A 20,278-nucleotide genomic window follows, 5' to 3' on the forward strand; every position below is an offset into this window, starting at 1 on the left:
CCATTTACAAAAACACTTTTTGACAGCACAGCAGATCCGCTTGGTTAAAATGACCTGGCGACATTCCCAAACGTGAAGGAGCTTGGTAAATGTATGTGGGTGTTTCTTCAGCTATGAGCTCTTCTGTGGACATTAAAAAATAATTTCTCTTAAAACACAGTTTTCACACGTTCACTAGTTGATGTCTAAAAGTTTTCTTGCATCACAAGAAAACTGTCATTTTTCTTACCCATTTCTTATTAACACAATATAATTTATATGTTTAGATTATTATCATTATCTTTATTTTTCTTTGTAATCCATCCATCCATCCATCTTCTTCCACTTATCCGGGCCGGGTCGCGGGGGCAGCAGTCTAAGCAGGGATGCCCAGACTTCTCTCTCCCTAGACACTTCCTCCAGCTCTTCCGGGGGGACACCGAGGCGTTCCCAGGCCAGCCGGGAGACATAGTCTCTCCAGCGTGTCCTAGGTCTTCCCCGGGGTCTCGTCCCAGTGGGACGCGCCCGGAACACCTTCCTGGGAAGGCGTCCAGGAGGCATCCGGAACAGATGCCCGAGCCACCTCAGCTGACCCCTCTCAATGTGAAGGAGCAGCGGCTCTACTCTGAGCTCCTCCCGAGTGACCGAGCTTCTCACCCTATCTCTAAGGGATCGCCCAGCCACCCTGCGGAGAAAGCTCATTTCAGCCGCCTGTATCCGGGATCTTGTCCTTTCGGTCATGATCCAAAGCTCATGACCATAGGTGAGAGTAGGAACGTAGATTGACCGGTAAATCGAGAGCTTCGCCTTGCGGCTCAGCTCTTTCTTCACCACGACAGACCGGTACATCGACCGCATTACTGCAGAAGATGCACCGATCCGTCTGTCAATCTCCCGTTCCATCCTTCCCTCACTCGTGAACAAAACCCCAAGATACTTAAACTCCTCCACTTGAGGCAGGAACTCTCCACCAACCTGAAGTGGGCAAACCACCCTTTTCTTTGTAATCATTTTACTAATTATTTTCTTTGTTCGTGGTGTATAACAATAAAATATATAGATACAAGTACAAGACAAGTTGTAATGCAATTAATAATAATAAAAAGTTTGTTTTATTAAAAATCAACCCCTTTGTCATAAAAGTTCTTGTATCTAAAGAAATACCAATACATACATTTATAGTATGTCCATAACTTAACATAGCTTTAATGCCCTGTATTAGATATTTGTAGAATGTATTCCACAAAGATTAAGATACATAGGTGTTAATGGTACATGATGGGTTGACTGGGCATACTTCATGGGTCCCCAATGGGAAATTCAGGCCAGTAGTTTCAAAGCAGTAGAGCACATTATTCATAAGGCTAAGAACCTACAGATTAAAGATAATGCATCAAAAATATCCCTCCGTGTTCTGTCAGAAATAAAAAGATTATCTTTAATGACCCTCATTATCATTTTAATCTTATTGCATACGACTTGTTCTGTTCCAAGTCTTCGCCATGCCACAGTTTACACAGTTATAGCTTTTGTCCTAAGCTCATTCATCTTGTCTGGCCAGACAATTCAAAGCACTTTGATGTAGATACTGCAGAACGCTTTTCATTAACAGACACTGAATAGTTAAAAAACACGCTTGTCAGAAATGTGTTATTCACTCATATTCATCACATTTGCATGGATATGGTGGATTAGCCAAATGGATTTTGTCCACTAATGAAAAGCGCACATTTCACACATTACTTGTGAATCTTAACATTTACACTTCTTTAAGTTCTCAGTGTAGGTCACTCTCGTCAGCTTGTTCTCATTTTACAGGCATAATTGTGCATATGAAAGGTTAGCTGACATGCATTTGACCATGTTGGATTGTGGAGTGAGACCAAGACTGTTTCATTAATCATCAGTATACATAATATAATTATATCATTATATAATATATATCATTCAAGTTACCTACCTACATATTTTTTTTTTTTTTTACCAAATTTGACTAAATATTGGTAAAATTTCCAAATATTGTCATCATGACACAAACATTTATGATCGCACTTTATTTTAAGGTCCAATTCTCGCTATTAACAAACCATTAACTATGGCGTTTGCCTCAATAAACTCCCAATTTGCTGTTTATTAATAGTTAGTAAGGTGGTTGTTAAGTTTAGTTATTGGATAGGATTAGGGATGTAGAATATGGTCATGCTTGTGCTTTATAAGTACTAATTAACAGCCAAAAAGTTCATAATACGCATGCTAATAAGCAAGTAGTTAATAGTGAGAAATGGTCCTTAAAATGTTAGCACATATATATATATGGCATTTAGACAATCGTGTTTATTGATATATTCACCTTAGTCATATGGGTGGTGAAATTTTCCTTTTTTACTTCCAATACATCTTGAGGGAACCAAGTGTCGTTAATTAATGGCCCTTTTTCGACAAGGACATGTCTGTTCACTGTGTAACTTGTTAGAAACCTGTTGGAACCCCTTCAATAGCAGTTCTTCCACACCTCACAAACCTTTATGTTCAATTTTAATGTTACCTCAAATCGTGCCATTTAATTTGTACCATTTGGGGCCTTAAGGATGGCTCCTTTCCTGATAGGCTTTGCTTTATGAATGCAAGGCTAGTCATGCAATTCAAAGCCATAGACGCTGGAAAAACCCGCAGTGAGAAACGATTAATTTCTCCTGTGTGTATTTCTCAGATGATGGTAATATATAATGGTCCACCTTTGAATGTATTAGTGGATTTATGATTGGAGGCGTAAGCACTCAATACACTGCTGTATCTTTCCAGTGTGCATACTAATTAATTTTCATAATTCATGTATATTTGAATGAAAATATTTACATAAAAGTGTACAGTATGTCCGTCTTTGTGTTTGTTTATGAAGGACAGGCACAGAGAAGGGCCACAGGTCCATAAAACATGTCTGATTAAAAGGATTTCTTGTCCTCTGGCTCATTTATCAATTTGTTTTTTCTAAACTAGAGCAAAAACTAGGATGGAAGCAGGCAGCACTGCATGGTACAGGTGTTTTTGCGTTAGTTTTTACTGGATGGCTTTTCAAGGGTACTTTTTGTTTTTTCTATAATATGATGGCACTTTGAAAATTTCATACAATATTTTGCTGACAGCTTAAAGAGATTTTAGGTATTTGGGATGTATGAGGAGTATGGGCCGATGTGGTTTTGGGTAGAAGTTGATGAATTTGTCTTTGTGGGCTCTCTGACATAAAGCGAATGCTGAGATCAGATCAGGCAAATACAGGAGGAATTATCTGATGTGTGAGGTGAACTTCTACACAGAATATGCTCTTTCTTGTCAAGGTTAAGTCATATGAAAATGGCCACCCACATTTTATGAACAAAAAATGCTCCTAAGGTTTTTCTAAATTAACTTAATAATTAAAAAAAAGAAAGAAAAAAATATAATCACTTTGTCATTACAGTACATACAAAACTGAACTATTTTAATAGCTAAAACAGTAGTGTAAAAAAAACAAAAGAAGAAGGACTCTGGTCAAACTTGGGCCGAGAATTATGATAATCTGTCGGACAAGGGCCGGGCTTGGGCCAGACCTCTGGTAAATAATATGGCGGAGGAAGAAAAACTGTATCTCTGTGTTTTTGTCAGCTAATGCAAAGTAAACTATGTGGACAAAAAGACTGAGAAAAACCTCTTAATTATTCAAATTCAGGTGTTTCAGTCAGGACCATTGCCAGAGGTATATAAAATAAAGCAACTAGATAATTCATGGTTCAAGACCGAGTAAAGTCACAGAGCAGATCATAGAGTGCTGAGACACATGGTGTTTAAAAGTCGCCAATGCTCTGTTGATTTCATGGTTAAAGAGTTCCAAACTTCCACTATTAATATCAGCACAAAAACTGCATGGCTGGAGCTTCATGGATTGGGTTTCAGTTGCCAAGCAGCTTCATGCACCAAGTCACATCACCAAGTACAACACAAATTGTTGGAATGGAGTGTGTAAAGCACACCACCTCTGGACTCTAGAGCAGTGGAAACCTGTTCTGTGGAGTGATGAATCACGCTTCTCTGTTTGGCAGTCTGATGGGCAGTCTGGGTTTGGTGGATGTCAGGAGAATTTCCAAGTTTGGTGGAGGAGGGGATAATGGTATGGGGCTATTTTTCAGGTGTTAGGCTAGTCCTCTTAATTCATGTGAAGGGAAATCTTAATGCATCAGCTTAACAAGACATTTCAGACAATGCTCCAAATTTTGCAGGAACAGATTGGGGAAGGCTATTTTCTATTCCAGCATGACTGTGCCCCATTGCACAAAGAAAGGTCCCTAAAGACATGGTTGGATGAGGTTGGTGTGGAAGAACTTGACTGACCAGCATAGAGCCCTGACCTCAACCCCATCAAAACACCTTTGGGATGAACTGGAACAGAGGCCTTCTCGACCAACATCAGTGCCTGACCTCACGAATTCTCTACTGGATTTCCATAAAAATACTCCAAAATCTTGTGGAAAGCCTTCCAGACGAGGAGAATCTGTTCAAATGGGGGGCCAACTCAATATTAATGTCTAATGTAGTATTGTTAAAGTCCCTGTTGGTGTAATGGTCAGGTGTCCAAAAACATTTGTCCATATAATAGTGTATCTTGGGTGAACACAACAAAATTGCAGAAGAATGCAAAAGTTTTGCGAGCAACACAACGTTTCCTGGTGGAATGCAATGGAACACTTATAGATGAACAGTGCATGGGAAATTCATATCGTCAAGATAATGTTTTTTTAAAAGATAATGTTTTATTTTCTCTTCTTGAAATTGCTCTTGAAGAGTGTCTCTCTATCTATAAGTCTTCATCCAGTAACCATTATGCAGAAAAGACATAATAAAAAAAAAAGTAGGAATTCATTGGTCAAAAGATGTTGGAGGGCTGCACCACCAATTAGTTTCCAAATGAGGTTACAGAAGCGTCTTGAATCTTAGAGGCCACAGGATTTGATTTGGTTTATTACTGTGAACTGGATACCGAGACCATTTAACTATGAATTGGATCCTCATTCAGTATTTGCCGAGGTTCAACGATTATGACCTATGAGATTGCAGCGCTGGTGGGGAAATCATAATCAATTCTCATGTCCCTGATGAAGAATCGCATTCCCCTTAAATCAATTATCCCATGTGTCTGAGACATATGCTACGTCTCAAGTGTCGCCAAACACACACACAGGAGTCTAAAGTCTGCTGTTAATTCATTTGTTTGATGAAGGACTCTGTGTATTCCTGTTGTCGTGGATCTGTTGGTCTTGAATTATGGTCCTCGGCTCTCATGTAAACACTGTATTTTTCACAGGATAGGATTCTGCTGGTCGGGCATTAGTGCTGCCATTGAAATGTGTGTAGTATCCTACAAGCCCTCCATCACGTGAAAGGTCAAAGTGACAAAGTCATCAATAGGCCGTTGGGGGCTCCTCTGGGAGCCCTGTAGGCTTGAAAACAGCCACCCCGCCATTGGTTTAATCCTTTCTGTGCTCCTTTAGATGGCCTTTATCCATCTCTGCTTGTTCACCTAATCTCATTTTGGCAACTAATGCCTTGCCCCTGAAAAGTTTGCTGACAGATCACTTGGAGATAATGACTTGCATACACCAACAAACTGGATCTCTTGAGTTCTTTAACCCTGAGGGAAGGGCTCATACTGTTATTTACTAGTCTGCACTTAGAATAAAGTAACAATTATATTTTGAGTCTGAGTAAGATGTATTAGGGCTGGTGTTTAACATTCATAAACAGGCTGGCCTTTTGTTACAGGTGCATTTGAGTGTTCCCATGTTTTGCTTTTAAGAAATGGCTTTTGTAACGCATTGTGCATTTTAATGTGGCATATTCACTAGTGGAATAAGATATTCAGTAAGATATTCAGCAAGATATATATATATATATATATATATATATATATATATATATATATATATATATATATATATATATATATATATATAATTATTTATTTATTGTTCAGGTTCAGGTTTTCAGTTCAGGTAAGGTCATTTGAAATCTGTGCCTCAGTGGCTTCATTGTTTTCTCATCCGTACTCATTGCAGACTGAATCCCTGTGTGGCCTCTGAAGCCAATGAGCTCCTTTATCTTGTTGACATTAAGGCTGGTTAAAGATATCTGCTGCCTTACATTCTGAAGCTGTTTCTTTGCTGTTGTTAAATAGCTCAGTATTTATAGGCACATTATGAAATGTATCATGAGTTTTGCTTTCATTTATTAATGGCGGATGGATTTTGATGTTTTGCAAGGTATGATATCCTGCTTCCTCTTTCAGTTGTCTACATTTTTAAGATGGATCCTTTGATGATGTGTGTGACTGATAGGTCTACATGTCCTGCATAGAAACATCCGGAGCTTAAGTAGCAGATGGATAGTAGGACATGATCACACAAAGTGTCCTTCTAGATATGTGTGAAGTGCTTTCGCTTTCTGAGGCAAAATGCCTCATCAAAATGGGTAGGTTTAAGGTCGGTGGCTTAATGTGTAAGGGATGGGTCAACAGTGCAATTATAAATGTAATAGAAAAAAATAATAATTACGGATTACATGCAGTAATAATATAAGTAAAAACATGTGTACACAAGTGCATTGCATCAAATTATTACTTTAAATGTAAATGCATAGTAGTTAAGGCCACCTAATATAAAGTGGGACCAAAAATTGTATTTAGTGAATGAATGAATGAAAATATTGATTGATTGATTGAGACAACTATATTACTTTATTGTGTTAAAATGTTTAATATATTATTGTATTATACATTTAATTGTTATTCCTAATTAATTTCAATAAAAAAAAAAGTTGCAATTGATTTATTAATAGTCTTAATAGTACCAAATGCAAACTTAATTTTTAATGCTATTAATAATCATTAATAGTTAAGGATTATAGTAAGTAATAATAATCATAATGGTTAATGATTTATTTTGAATAATGTGAAATGTGAATCTGATACATCTTTATTAGATTCACGGTCTTGTATCTTTATTTTTGGAGAGGTGAAAATAGTCTTAGTTTTTTTCATTGTTTCTTTTTTCTTTTTTCCAGCAAGCTGTGTATTGTTTTCCATTCATGTGGAGATTGAATGTAGGAAAAGTCATGGCCATCCTCACTCGCCTTTATAAAATTGATGTGTCTTATTTGTTTGAATACAAGCTGGTGTTAAAGATGCAATACATCATCTCACTGGTGGCACGGGTCAACCTTTAGGACTGCCTTCAGGTTAAAGGTCAGCTTGTGATACATTGGCCCCATAAGCAATCATTCCATATACAGCTTTGGCTGATTGTTGATGTGATAACCCTTTCTAGTCTGTGAGCCTTCATGCTTTTGGCCTTTAAGTCAGCAAAATTGGCACTCCTTTACAGAATCCAAGATCAGAATCACCACATGCCACAGATCAGCTGTAAGCGTAATCTTTGAACAAAATGTGAAATTTAAATGAACTGCTTAGAACACAACAGACGTGCAAGCCAAGTCATCTCAGTGCCGCATTAAGCAGCTGATTGATTTTGTCATAAATACTCCACGAATTTCCATAGAGGCAACAGTATTGTTCATTATCTACCTAGCTACCCGCCAGGAGAATCTGCTGCAAATAAGAATAACAAATACGATGATCTTGAGGGGGCGTTCAGAGGCCGCAAGACCCGCTGCTTTTGATACGCCTCGCGCACAAATCAGAGTACATTTCAATCAAAACCATTATGTTCCATTGCTCTTATTGAAGGTCTGTGCTGTAGACTTAAACCGCGTCCTCTACTGTACGCCTGCGCTTTTTAAAAGACAACTATATCTGCATTCCATCCTTTGATATTTTCTCCGCATGATGATTCTTACGGCTGCGAATGAGATGATGGTGTGATAACTAGAGCATCCTGACAGTTTTACTGGTAAGCCAGTGCTGATCAGAAAATTGGATCTAAATAAGATTTCTATACGGACGCTCAGCGCGCTAGTGTTCAAGCACAAGTGATATAGGCTACATTGTAAGAGTTTTTCAATTAAAACAAGCCTAAATGCACAGTATCCCTCGTCCAGCAGCACCTGTTAATCAGAAGTTTCCTTTTGTCGTGGCAGATTGGATGAGCCTCATCTTTATAACAAAAGTGGAAGTGCTGAGGGAAAATGGGAACCAAATGAAAAATGTTTCTTTAGAAAATAAGAGAAAAAAAACATGTTTGGTGCAAGTTGTTTTTCATTACTACTGTGTGTTAATACTGTTTATTTCTTTTAAAATACATTGATCTCGTCTTAAAAATATAGCAATAGTTGGGGTCATGTGAAATCTTTGTAAGAGGCTGGATCTAATCTGGACACACGTAGTCACACTTTTTATAAAGATCCAATTCTCAATAACTGACTTTTCCACAATAAACCCCTTATTTGCTGCTCAGTAATAGTTAGCACTTACGTTTAGGTGTGGGGTCTGATTAAGGAATCTAAAATATGGTCATGCAGAATAAGGCATTAATATGTGCTTTATAAGCACTAATACGCAGTCAATATGCTAGTGATGCACATAACAAGCAACTAGTTAATAGTGAGAAGTGATCACCAAAGTCATATAACCAGTTAGGACTATATTGTAAAATGAGAAGTGACCCTTCGAAGCAATGTGGACTCTCATGAGGACCGTAAGTGATTTGGGATGACGTTTTGGACAGGACCTCATTGCACCTTTGTCTAAAAATAACAAATATGGTTTTGCAAACTTAGTTTAGGCTCAAAAAATGCATGGTTTTTGTGCTTGAATTTAACATGGTAAAAGTCTTTTGGCAAGGCCTCCGGAAGAGCTTAACATTGAACTCTAGACAAAGAGATGCTGCCAAACCACCTGTAAGTGTTGAGCTTTTTATCAACCATCTGTGCAGTAGCATTCAGCTGATTACGAGAAAAGGTTGTAAGGTCATTTGCTCATTTTAAATAGCTAATTATTATGAATACTATAATTAACAAAGCAGCATGTTACATCCAGATGCCTTGCCTTTTCCTTTGTGTATCTCACAGGTTCTTGGTGTGAACGCATTTAGTTAGTCGCTATTATAATAACACATAGACGCAAATGTGCCCACATGCGCGTGCACACATGTCTGACTCGATTACTGGCAGCGCACCCGTGAGATATCGGCAGTCAGCATTCAACCGGTGATGAAATCTTTCATCACTGCCTTATTGATGTAGCTGTACTTGTGGGATCTTATTTGCTACCAAACCTCTCCTGCAAACAAACTTAATGAGACAACGTTTCAACACTTGCATTGCTTCTGATAGCATTTCAAAACACAGAAACTCCCTCTAGCCCTCTGTCTGGATGCATCTGCTACCTGAATAAACTCTAGTTATCAGCAAGCTAAACTGACAGCTGAAGCCCGCTGCTCTCTGGGTATGTTTGGGAGCTGTTTTTCCTCTCTTCTCAGGTAGATGAAGCGCAGTGTGCCAAAGGCCATGTTTGGATGGAAAATGAGATCAAATGTGTATGTTTTTTCACCTTGAGGTGGTTTCTGTGTGGTAAATCATTGGTTATTCATCATGATTTATTTTATGCAATGCCACACTCCTTCAGCGGTCCGCTAGAAGGGTCCGCTAGAAGTTAATTCATCAATGCCATAGTCTTGCAGTGCAACCAGCTTTGTTATTACATTGTAATAAGATGTTAATAAGCTTATTTTCATCACAAAGGGTCTTGTCCTTGACATAGACAGTGCATAAGAAAGCAAAATCTGTGAAATAAATTAATGGTAATGTCTAAAAAAGTGCTATCTTGCTTTAAACTGTCTATATGGGAAGCCGTCTACAGCAGTGTTACTAAATTGAATGCTTTAAGCCAGTGATTAAAGACGCTACTTTATACAAACAGTGCTACTCATATGTACCACACGAGAGACTCGACTAACGCCTACAGCTTAGTCTGATGTTGACCTCTAAACAAGTCCATTGTATAATAAGCACAACACAAATTTAACTATTTATTATGATATGTTTCACTGCTGATTAAATATACACACTGTACATTTTCCTCAGCTTCATCCATCATTTTGAAAGGAACGTTTTGCTGAAATGCCATTGCAGTGCATTAAGCAATACTTTATCAATAAATGAAGCATCCCATTGTAAATTCTGATGTCATATGACACATCTCAGAGGGTAGCCTAGTATAATTAGCAGTGTTTGCTAATCGCTGCTAAGCATCACTATTCTTATCAACCTAGGCTAATTGAAAAAAACATGGCTGTGGTGACATTTTTGTGAAATTATATTATGTTGCTTCTTGTACATTTCACAACACTTTCAAAGAGAAAAAAGGATTCACAAACAAAACTGGCATCAGACTCCCTACTATCCCAATTTTGAACAACCAGGGGTTGTAACAGAACAACCACAGGGTTGTAACAAGTCAAAAAAACTAAGAAAAACACACACACACACATTTACTGATCCAACCATGCAATTTAGCTCACTTCTACGAGTCTCAACTAATCTTTATTTTTTTCATTACTTATGTTTCACGGCACTCTGTATGACAATGCTGTACTAAGTGTGCTACTGAGCAAGTTTACTACATCAGAACACCCATACATATGGGGCTGCTTAAGTGATGCAAATTTCAAAATGTATTAGTTTACAATGTTAAAAGTGTTTTGAAATCATAACATAGTATTGTGCAGGGGAACCACGTGAATATAAGCCTTTATTAGCTGTCACTAGTATTTATTTCAGCTGGAAACGGCAGTCAATTGTACTGTATGTGTAGGCACATTTTCGGAGTTCAGCAAAATTGTAGGTAGAGATACAGTTTTCCAATAAGCCTGGGTTGGTTAATACAGTTTCTGCTAAATCATAGGGATTTGAACAAACCCTAAAGGTGCAGTCACATCAGTACAAAAGCCTCTATTTTTAGAAGTGTAATGATGAAAGTGTAGCTATGAAAGTAACACAGAAGTCACTTTCAAACTAAGAAGATTTCTGATGGACAGTGCAGCGAATCCTTGGGACCAGCTAGAACCCGTTATGAAATCTGCATTTGGAAATATTTTACCCTCACGTGAAATCGTATGGATTTGTATTGAACTGATTGAAATTGTCCAGTGTTAAATGTGACCACATTTTCCTAGTGGGCAATTAAAGACTTAAATATTTACATTGCACACTAGATTTTGAGACCCATCCAGAGAGTTAGCAAGTCACAGAAGGGAAAAGTTACCGTACTAGCCGTGCTTCTACAGTATGTGCTCAATACACTTACTGATAAAGATGAGAGACTGCTGTGTTTGTACACTGAACCGTACGAAATTAGTCTGTTGTATCACTGACATCACCTAAGGATATGAAGGCAAAATGCCATAAGAAATTTAGAAAAGCTTTTGAGTGCTGGGCCTCAATGAGACATTCTTTTCACATCCAATGGACTAGCTAAAGACAAGTATTCAACAGAGTTGATTTAATTTAGGGCTCACTGCTTGCTGGACAGAATCCTATAGTTTTTATTTATTTATTTTTTATAGTTCAGTAAAAAGGGGGTACAGCTCAGCCTTGGGCGGCATATCGTTGCTTTCGTGTTCAAATTGGAGATGAGGTCAGGTCTCACATGGATATAGCCTAAGGTCTGCTTTTGATATATGTTTAATGTTATTGCACTGAATGGATCTCATTTGGCTCTTTTGAATTTCATATATTCACAAATTACATTTATTCTATTGCGGTTTCCTTCTTAACTGCGTAATTACTTTTTTAATAGCATTTATTTGTCCTGTAAACATATACATTTGAATGCAAATAAAAAGTAGCTGCAGAGAAAATGTCCAGTGCTTGAACTGCATTAGCATTCGTTTTGTGCTTATCAGGCCGGAGCTGAGTGAAACATGTGCATTAAAGACCTTGACTTTGTGCGTTATGTTACAATAGGGGATATAATGTTTCCTGTATGTGTTTCATGCTGTCACAGGGATTTCAGTGGCTTTGCAGTTATGAACACCTGAGCCCAATTCCACAGGGGGGAAGTGGTCGATATGTCTTTACAGGCCACTGTGTAAAACAAGGAGGTGTTGAGATGCAGTCAACCTTTTGTTTTAAAGGGTCATGACATGTTGGGGCTGCAAGCAAAGCTTTGACATACACAAAAGCTTCAGGATGGTCTGATATTTACAGGCAGAAGAAATGCACGTTTAGTCTGATTTTGTGAGTACTGATATCTAAACACATACGTTTAGATGAAAACGAAAGCAACTGGGACAAAAAAATATATAGACACAAATAATTATTTTCAAATGAGCTTTGCTTGCAATATGACTGATTTATAATAGTGATTGATTTAAGACAACACAGGAGCACTCTATTTAATGGATCAAGATGTTTTTGGACAATTTCTGTGCTGTTCTGCATGTGAAAGCATCATGAGTGCTTTTTGAATTGGTAAATATTGTGTGATTGGTTGCTGTTATTGATTTTTTTTTTTCCTTTAGCCCACATTTTTGCAGTTGTTTTATTTGTCTGATCGAACTCATTATTAGTTTTACTTGTTGTTTATTGCTTATAATGTATTAGATTAATTAGAATCTAGATTCACAAAACAATCTTAAAGGGATAGTTCACCCAAAAATGAAATCCGAGAACTTTCTGGTCTTGCAAAGAAAGCAACAAGGTAGTTCCCTTGCTGTCTATGCAGGGCCAAAAAGCCCTCGGATTTCATAATTTGTGTTCAGAAGAGGAACGAAGATCTTACCGTTTTGGAACAACATTAGGGTGAGTAATTAATGACAGTTTTTTTCATTTTTGGCTGATCTATCCCTTTATCTTTTATTCATAAAGCAAAAACAACTTATTGTCTTTTTTCTAAACATTGTTCTTAAGGGAAAACAAAGACTTCACTTCTCTTTGTAAATAACTTCTTGAAGTTAGGATGCCCTCACATTGACAAAATGTTATCAACATATGTACATATTACTATTTTACTTGTATGATTTAGCATTCTTCTCAGGTGTTTGTGTTCCATGTTTGTGTTTCATAAAAAAACAGCAAAAATGAAATAATATAAAAAATGTTTACAGTGAATTATACAGCTTATATATTATAAAGTTAATAGATTTTTTCTATTGACAAAGTTCTTATAATTTATCTGAAGATTTTTTTTTTTACAAGTACGGTTAATATTTGATAATTCCAAATTCTAATAACATTATTGCACATTTATGCATATTACACATACAGTGCTTGTTTAGTTAGAATTAATTACAGTGATATCAATATTCTCTATCCTGTTTTGGTCATAGAAATCCTCATGCTGTTTCTGTTTATATACAGCAGATATACGGTACCTTGGTTTTGCTGTACATTGTTTGTGACATCTGCCCTCCTGAATCCAAACTATGCTGCATTCTTTTCTTTTTTTTCTTCTTTTCCTGCACAGCCCATATGTATGTATCTCTATAGTGAATAACCCTACTAATTATTTAAAAAGCCAAAATTACAGTAATTATGATCTAATGGATTTAAGTTTGATTAATTGCACAGCCTTAATGAGAATAATGAAAAATCCAATATATGAGGAAAACAAAATGACCTCAAATACCATAACCATTTGTCTCAAAAGTGTTTACCGTATCCATATATTTCAAAATAAGTATTCCAGCTGCATTTCATTGAATGAACCTTGGACTGTGTGTGTTTGAATTAGTTTAGGGATTATTGTATCTGCCGGTAAATGATGTATCAGTAGCGGTGAGCAGGCTTCTGGATTTCACAGATTACACGCTGGAGCAGCAATCTGTGCAGTCAAGGTTACAGATAAGGATTAAAGACGCAACCGGCGCAATAACGCCCCAAGAATGCAGGCCCAGCGAATCATGTGTGACCGTCACTGCTGCGAGCCAAGTCACAAGCACGTTTGATGAAAATGTTGATATCAAATCACAGCTGAGTTCCGAAATGCGCCAACACCCTTAAATCCATGCACGTGTGTGTTACTGTACCTGACGTGGAACAAAATGGCAAACGCATGCCGTTAAGCACACGGGAGATGCACATTAATTAGGTCATTGCAAACTGTGGCATGCTAATTGCAGCATTGTGATTCTTAATTGTGGAATTGTTGGAATCCGTTTAGGAGGCTAATGCCTGAGACAGCTGGTATGCACACATTTTTTTTTCCTCTTCATTTTCATTCTTTTTTTGGATTTTGTCCTCTGGGACATTGTCCAATGCACAGTATGGGTCCTTTTTGCCATGTTTTCCCAAATTATATGTATTTCTGTGTGAGTGTGTGTGTGTGTGTTTAGAGGAAAAGAAAATTAGGTTTTCTGTTTATGCCTGTGAATGATTCTTCGCGTGTGTGGGGGGTCGTTTTGAGTGCACCTATGCCTGTGTGTGTATCTGTGAGGTGTGAATCTTCCTCATTATCTTCACCCTTGTCCTGCTCTTCTTCCTCCCCCTTTATCCGCATAGACTTAATTTAACCCCATTATAATAATTCATGCACATATAAAAACCCAACTCCCTTTGGTTATTACATACAATTACATTTCTAAGGAACATTCATGGCTGTTTTTTCATGTTGAATGCAGAACTGATTGCTTGACATTTGTTTTGCTTGGTAAATAGGACAAATCATGTACTCATCATGCAATAGTTCAGCTAAAAAGGACAGTTCTGTCATTATCTGTGGAAGAAAGAAAATCAAGTAAATTTGGAAGGCCATGAGGGTGAGCAAATGATGACAGATTTGTCATTTTGTTAGGGCAAACGGTTACTTTAATTCCACTTGGGATGGGTAATGCGACTGCATTAATATATTTTTAGCTGATCAATGGTAACTGAAATTCCCTGGAGAAGATGTATAAATTTAGCAAGAGGACGCTGATCTTGGTCGATGCTTGTTTGTAATGGTGGGCATTGAAAAGCCCTCCCAGTGTGACATGATCCCTGTTTTTTGCTTTATAGATTGTTCTTTGTTTGAACTCTTGCTGTTTCAGATATTTGTTTTATCATTGACATCTCCCATTGAGACTGTTTTAAAATAGCTCGCCATCAATTTGTTTACTTCAGGTCTGCTATATGCGATGCTTTCATCTGCACTGAAAGGAGAGAAGAATATATGTTGACAATTAAAAGCATAGAGAAAAATTAACAGGATGTGTGATCATATTAGTAGGCTAAGGTAACCTCAGCGGTTGGGTCATTAACATAATTGTCATGAATCAGGTCCATGGACTTCCATTCGCTCGCCACCAGAGGTCACTCCTCCATCACATTGACTCTCACATTGCACAGACTGTTTCACATTTACCCCGGACTACATTTCCCAGCAGCCATTTCACTAATCACACAATCACACACGCTACATAAACCATGGACTTCCTTTCACAGATCGCCGAGTATTGTTCTGCGTATAGCACTCTCCTAGTGTTAGCTGCCTTACCAAGCCATTCTCTGTTTCGGTTCAGTTCCAGTATTGTTCTGCATTTATTAATTTCCTAGTTTTAGCTGCGATACGGAACCTGTTTCTGGTTTTCTAGCCTGTGTTTCCTGGATCTACCATTGTCTCGCCATTCTGACCCTCTTGTCAAGGCCTCTGGATAACGTACGCTGTCGACTGACTTGCGCCTGGTTTGGATTATTCTTGTTTCTCGTCTGTGCCATACCTGTTTGCTGGTGTTTTGACCACGTCTCTGTATAATAAAGTTTGCAACTCGTCTCGTTCGCCCCGTTACAGTAATGCCCATTTATTTGTCTGGATCTGTTAAATAATTCACAAATACATTACATAAACAATTCATACATACGCAATGACTTTAAATGTTAGTAAAATACACCCAAATGTTTTTTCCTTTTTTTTTCTCTCTCTCTTTTTTTTTACTTCAAAATGTATGTATTTATTTATTTATTATTATTATTATTATTATGGATTGTTTGTGTAATTTACTATCAGTTTCTGAAAAAAAATTTATATTTATTGATCTAACTATCATCTTTAAGTCTCTTAAAATATTACATAATTTAACAATTTCAGGACATTTTCAGGTTTTAAAATTTTGTAGAATGATGTTCAAAAACGTTATGGTATTTTTGATAGTAATATTTGTTAAAATGTTGTACATATATAAAACCCTTTAAAATCAGCATTAATACAAAGACTTTAAGCCTCTTCTCTTTAAGTCTCTCAAAAACATTTTTTTGGACATTTGACATTTTCATAAACAATTTCAGGTTTTAAATACATAAGAAGTAAGTAAGTACATACATACGTAAGTAAGTAATAATACATAAATAAAACGATTTTCCTTGTTTTTACTGTGGACACTCTTATTTGTCATTGACGGTTAAAGCTCTGTCTGTCTCTCACAGGAATTGATGTCTGCTATGGCCACGCTTCGCTTTGGACAGCACATCATAAAGTCCTCGGCTGTGTTTTTGAAGACGGAGTTGTCCTTCGCACTAGTCAACCGAAAGCCGGTCGTGCCTGGCCGTATCCTTTTCAGGTTTACCATAGCGACTGGGGTATTACACTGAGGTGAAGCGAGAGCAGGTAGGATTTTCAGTCTGTCTGTGTTTACTGTGGAATATATTTTGCTCTGAAGAGCAGCACTGTTGCTCCCTGCTGTTGCTCAGCAACAGTTTGCTCTTTGTTAAGTTAGGCCTGACCTTCGCATTAGGGCCGTATCTCCAGATGTTTACCATACAGCACTGCACAAGAGCTTCTCTCTGGGAACAGGCCTCTAGGATTGGCTGAAAGTTTTGCTGTCTTGTGTCTAAAATGACCTGAAAATTCCTGACATATTCCTTCTGAATAATGGTCATGAGTCACAAGTCTAAGAAATTACATTTCAATTCTTGAATGATGTCTTTCCAATTTTAAGCTAAATAAATAATTAAATTTATGGTGTATTTTATACTTGCAATGCACTTAGGTGAACTAAATGGCTGCAGTTTCCGTATAATCAAAAATTAAGGTTACATACGTACATACATAAAAAAATGAGTTATTTGATAAAAGAGTTGAATAATATATATACACAAAATATATAACACACAATCTCTTTTTAAAGAAGACATTTGGCTGATTATCGCTGAAGAAATAACAAATCATTGTTAAATAGAAAAACATTTTTTTTAAGTGTTCATTGTCATGAAAAATAATGTTTTCATAACAACAAAGTACTAATTTCACTAAATTCTATGAAAAACATATTCATTTTTTCCAAACCATGTTTTATACTAAACCTGTGAGAAAATGAAAGCAACAAATTTAAACAAATTTAAATTGTGTTCCAAAATTTGAAGTAGGGGCCTATCTAAAAAAAAAATTATAATAAAAAAAGAATTTAGAAGTAGATATAGCTAGTATATGCAAATAACCAATTCAAATGTAATGATTGTTTAAAATAATTATATTAAAAAAGCATTAAAAGCAATTAATCATGCCCCTGATAAATGGTTAGCAACTACGTGCCCCCCCCCAGCAAATAGTTATAAATGGAACTGATTGCAATGATTAATTGGTATATTATGTAATTCATTTGATTGGACATTCTCCAAACAGCCTAAGTTAATAATTTAGATATTCAATTTGCAGACATTTGCTTTATTTTGTACGCTTCTTTAAATGTTGTAGGCACAAACTGAGCTCTTTTCACAAAATGATTTGGCTGCATGCAACACAAAAAGCCAAATGCCATGAATCATCATCAGATGCTCCATAATATATTCTCTTCTTTTTATGCTTTGCTTCAAAAAGAAAGCAGATACTTCTTTGTCTATTAATCTTAGTGCTCAATGTGCAAATGCAAACATGCATAAATTTGCATGATTTCCATTGCTGATTTGTTTGAATAATGTCCTTATTCTCTGTTCGAATAGCAATAAGTCCTTGGCTTTGCGGCAAAAGATCTTCAAGTGCTGCTCTGTCTTATGTAAGCCTCTATGTTTAGATTAACTTTTGATGGAAAGCCATTTTTCACAGCATTATAGGCCACTGCAACACAATCCTAAAACCCAGCGAGAGGCAGCAGTGTTTAGAGGGCATAAGCAATGCATTAGCATTATTTAATTGTTACTCTCACAGTCCGAGTGGCGTGAAACATTACGACATTATGGCAGGAGAGAGCTGCTGCTGTTTATAAGAGAGGCCTATAGAGACATGTTTATCAGTGTATCAGTGTTATTATCTGTTTCTTTATCACCAATATTCCCATAGACTCCAATAGTGTTACGCTTCAGTAAGACTCTGTGGCAGATGTGGTTTCATATTCTGTGTTTAATGAAGTGACATTTAAACATTTTTAGTTGTGACTTAGTATATTCCAGGTAGCCAATGGGGCCAGTTTTTGGAGGATTTAAAAACTGTTACGTTTCTCTCATCATTTTTACATTGATTTTAAGCATTGTTTAATCCTGGCAAGTAAAATTGGACATAGTTGTGCATAGAAAAAGACAGTAAGTGACACATACTAGGCATCATTTATCAATCTAACATAGAAACAAACTGAGTGAGTGAGTGAAGTGACATTCAGCCAAGTATGGTGACCCATACTCGGAATTCGTGCTCTGCATTTAACCCATCCAACGTGCACACACACAGCAGTGTACACACACACACCGTGAACACACACCCGGAGCAGTGGGCAGCCATTTATGCTGCGGCGCCCGGGGAGCAGTTGGGGGTTCGGTGCCTTGCTCAAGGGCACCTCAGTCGTGGTATTGAGGGTGGAGAGAGCGCTGGACATTCACTCCCCCCACCTACAATTCCTGCCAGCCGGAGACTCGAACCCGCAACCTTTGGATTATGAGTCCGACTCTCTAACCATTAGGCCACGACTTCCCCAGTCAGATCCATGCACACAAATCAACTTGTGGTCGTGCGGTTGAAAGCAATCGTCATTTGAATATCATGCCCCTAAAAACACCGGTTTAGAAGCCTTGCCCCTATAGTTTACGACAGTGGTAACCAACCTTTTTTAGTCCAAGATCCCTGACCTCGGCCTTTATGAAAGTCAGATTGTACTTCCAATTTGAGGCCTTTTATTTAGTATTTCAATTAGTGATGCACTGATCATGGTTGATTCAGATTCAGTATTTATTTTATTTATTTATTTTAAATCTAGCAAATTGGCCGATACTGATACTGTTTGTTTTTTTTCAAGCAAATTTATTTAATGATTATTTTCTCCCTAACAAGCAAACTGGCCTTAAACAAAAAATATCTGTTGTCATTTGAAATTGTGTATAATTTCAGGATTTAAAGAAAAAATTGAACGGCTTGACTTTAGCTTTGTGAAATTATGCTCTATAAAATATCTGCATGAAACAAAAACAGAAGATGGACTGATTGAGGCCACTGATCTATAATATAATAAATGTAAGTAGATCAGTGATTAAGGCAAACGGGGCCTGAGATGCAAATTCACTCTTTGCCAGCAGGTGGCGCTTATGGAACAGCCATGATATACCATTTCCTTGGTTACCTCTGTAAACAAAGCAAAGCTGCGCTTATAAATACTACTTTATATGGAGGTAAAAGAAGAAAATGGCATTGCCATCTAAACTTTCCTCAAGACAGTTCTCTTCAGTGATATATTAGTATAACCCCACACTCTCAGTTCAATATTAATATTTGCTTCCTATATTTCGACCATTGTGTACAGTGGGATCCATTGGGACAGTGATAAAGATCTACCAGTCGATTGTGTTTTTTTCCCATTGAAATGGGCTACTTTTACACTGTTGCTGCAGGTTTGTTTTTTAGTCTGTGTTTTAAAGCGATCTTCCCACCTCCCCTGGGCTAAAAACGTGACTAGGCTAGTTTTCATTAGCAATTGGGCTGGTTTTGTTTAGAACACCTGACAACCCTGTTTCCAGGTCTGTACCTTGGGTTGTTTTTCCAAGTGTATGGTGTAAATTCAGATATCGGTTATAATCAACAATTTGGAATTGGGTATGAAGACCTGCAGTGTAAATGCTGTCATGGTGAATGTGTTGAGGAAGTGTGGCTCGGTGTGTCTGAGATGCTTCCTGAGCTCTCTACACCTTTCAGTGGGCTAGCAGGGTTTGTCTCGTATCAAAGCTGTCACTTTCTACATGCATCAGTTCAGAAGAGTTTTGAGAGGTAGACAGTGCTTGGCAAAGATTTTAAAGCTCCCCCGCAGCTCTTGAACATCAGTATCACACCTGAAACACAGTGAGGGGGTGAGGGGGGCTTTATGTGGGGAGCGGGTCCCTGAGGCAACGCTGCTGAATCCCAGCGGCTTTAGCTGGTGTGATTTAAGTT

The 20,278-nt window shown here is 37.4% G+C and overlaps 1 protein-coding gene across 2 annotated transcripts in view; it reads left to right on the forward strand.

Moving 5' to 3' along the window:
* fhit (fragile histidine triad diadenosine triphosphatase) overlaps positions 1–20,278 on the forward strand; it is a 328,845-nt gene that overhangs the window by 107,933 nt on the left and 200,634 nt on the right. For both annotated transcript variants that reach the window (XM_079393098.1, XM_079393097.1), the window contains one exon: positions 16,360–16,480. In XM_079393098.1, coding sequence (XP_079249224.1) covers positions 16,366–16,480 — 115 coding nt within the window. In that variant the 5' untranslated portion in view covers positions 16,360–16,365. The remainder of the gene's footprint in view (positions 1–16,359; positions 16,481–20,278) is intronic.

Source organism: Barbus barbus (assembly GCF_936440315.1).
Source record: "Barbus barbus genome assembly, chromosome: 35".
Taxonomy (NCBI): Eukaryota; Metazoa; Chordata; class Actinopteri; order Cypriniformes; family Cyprinidae; genus Barbus; species Barbus barbus.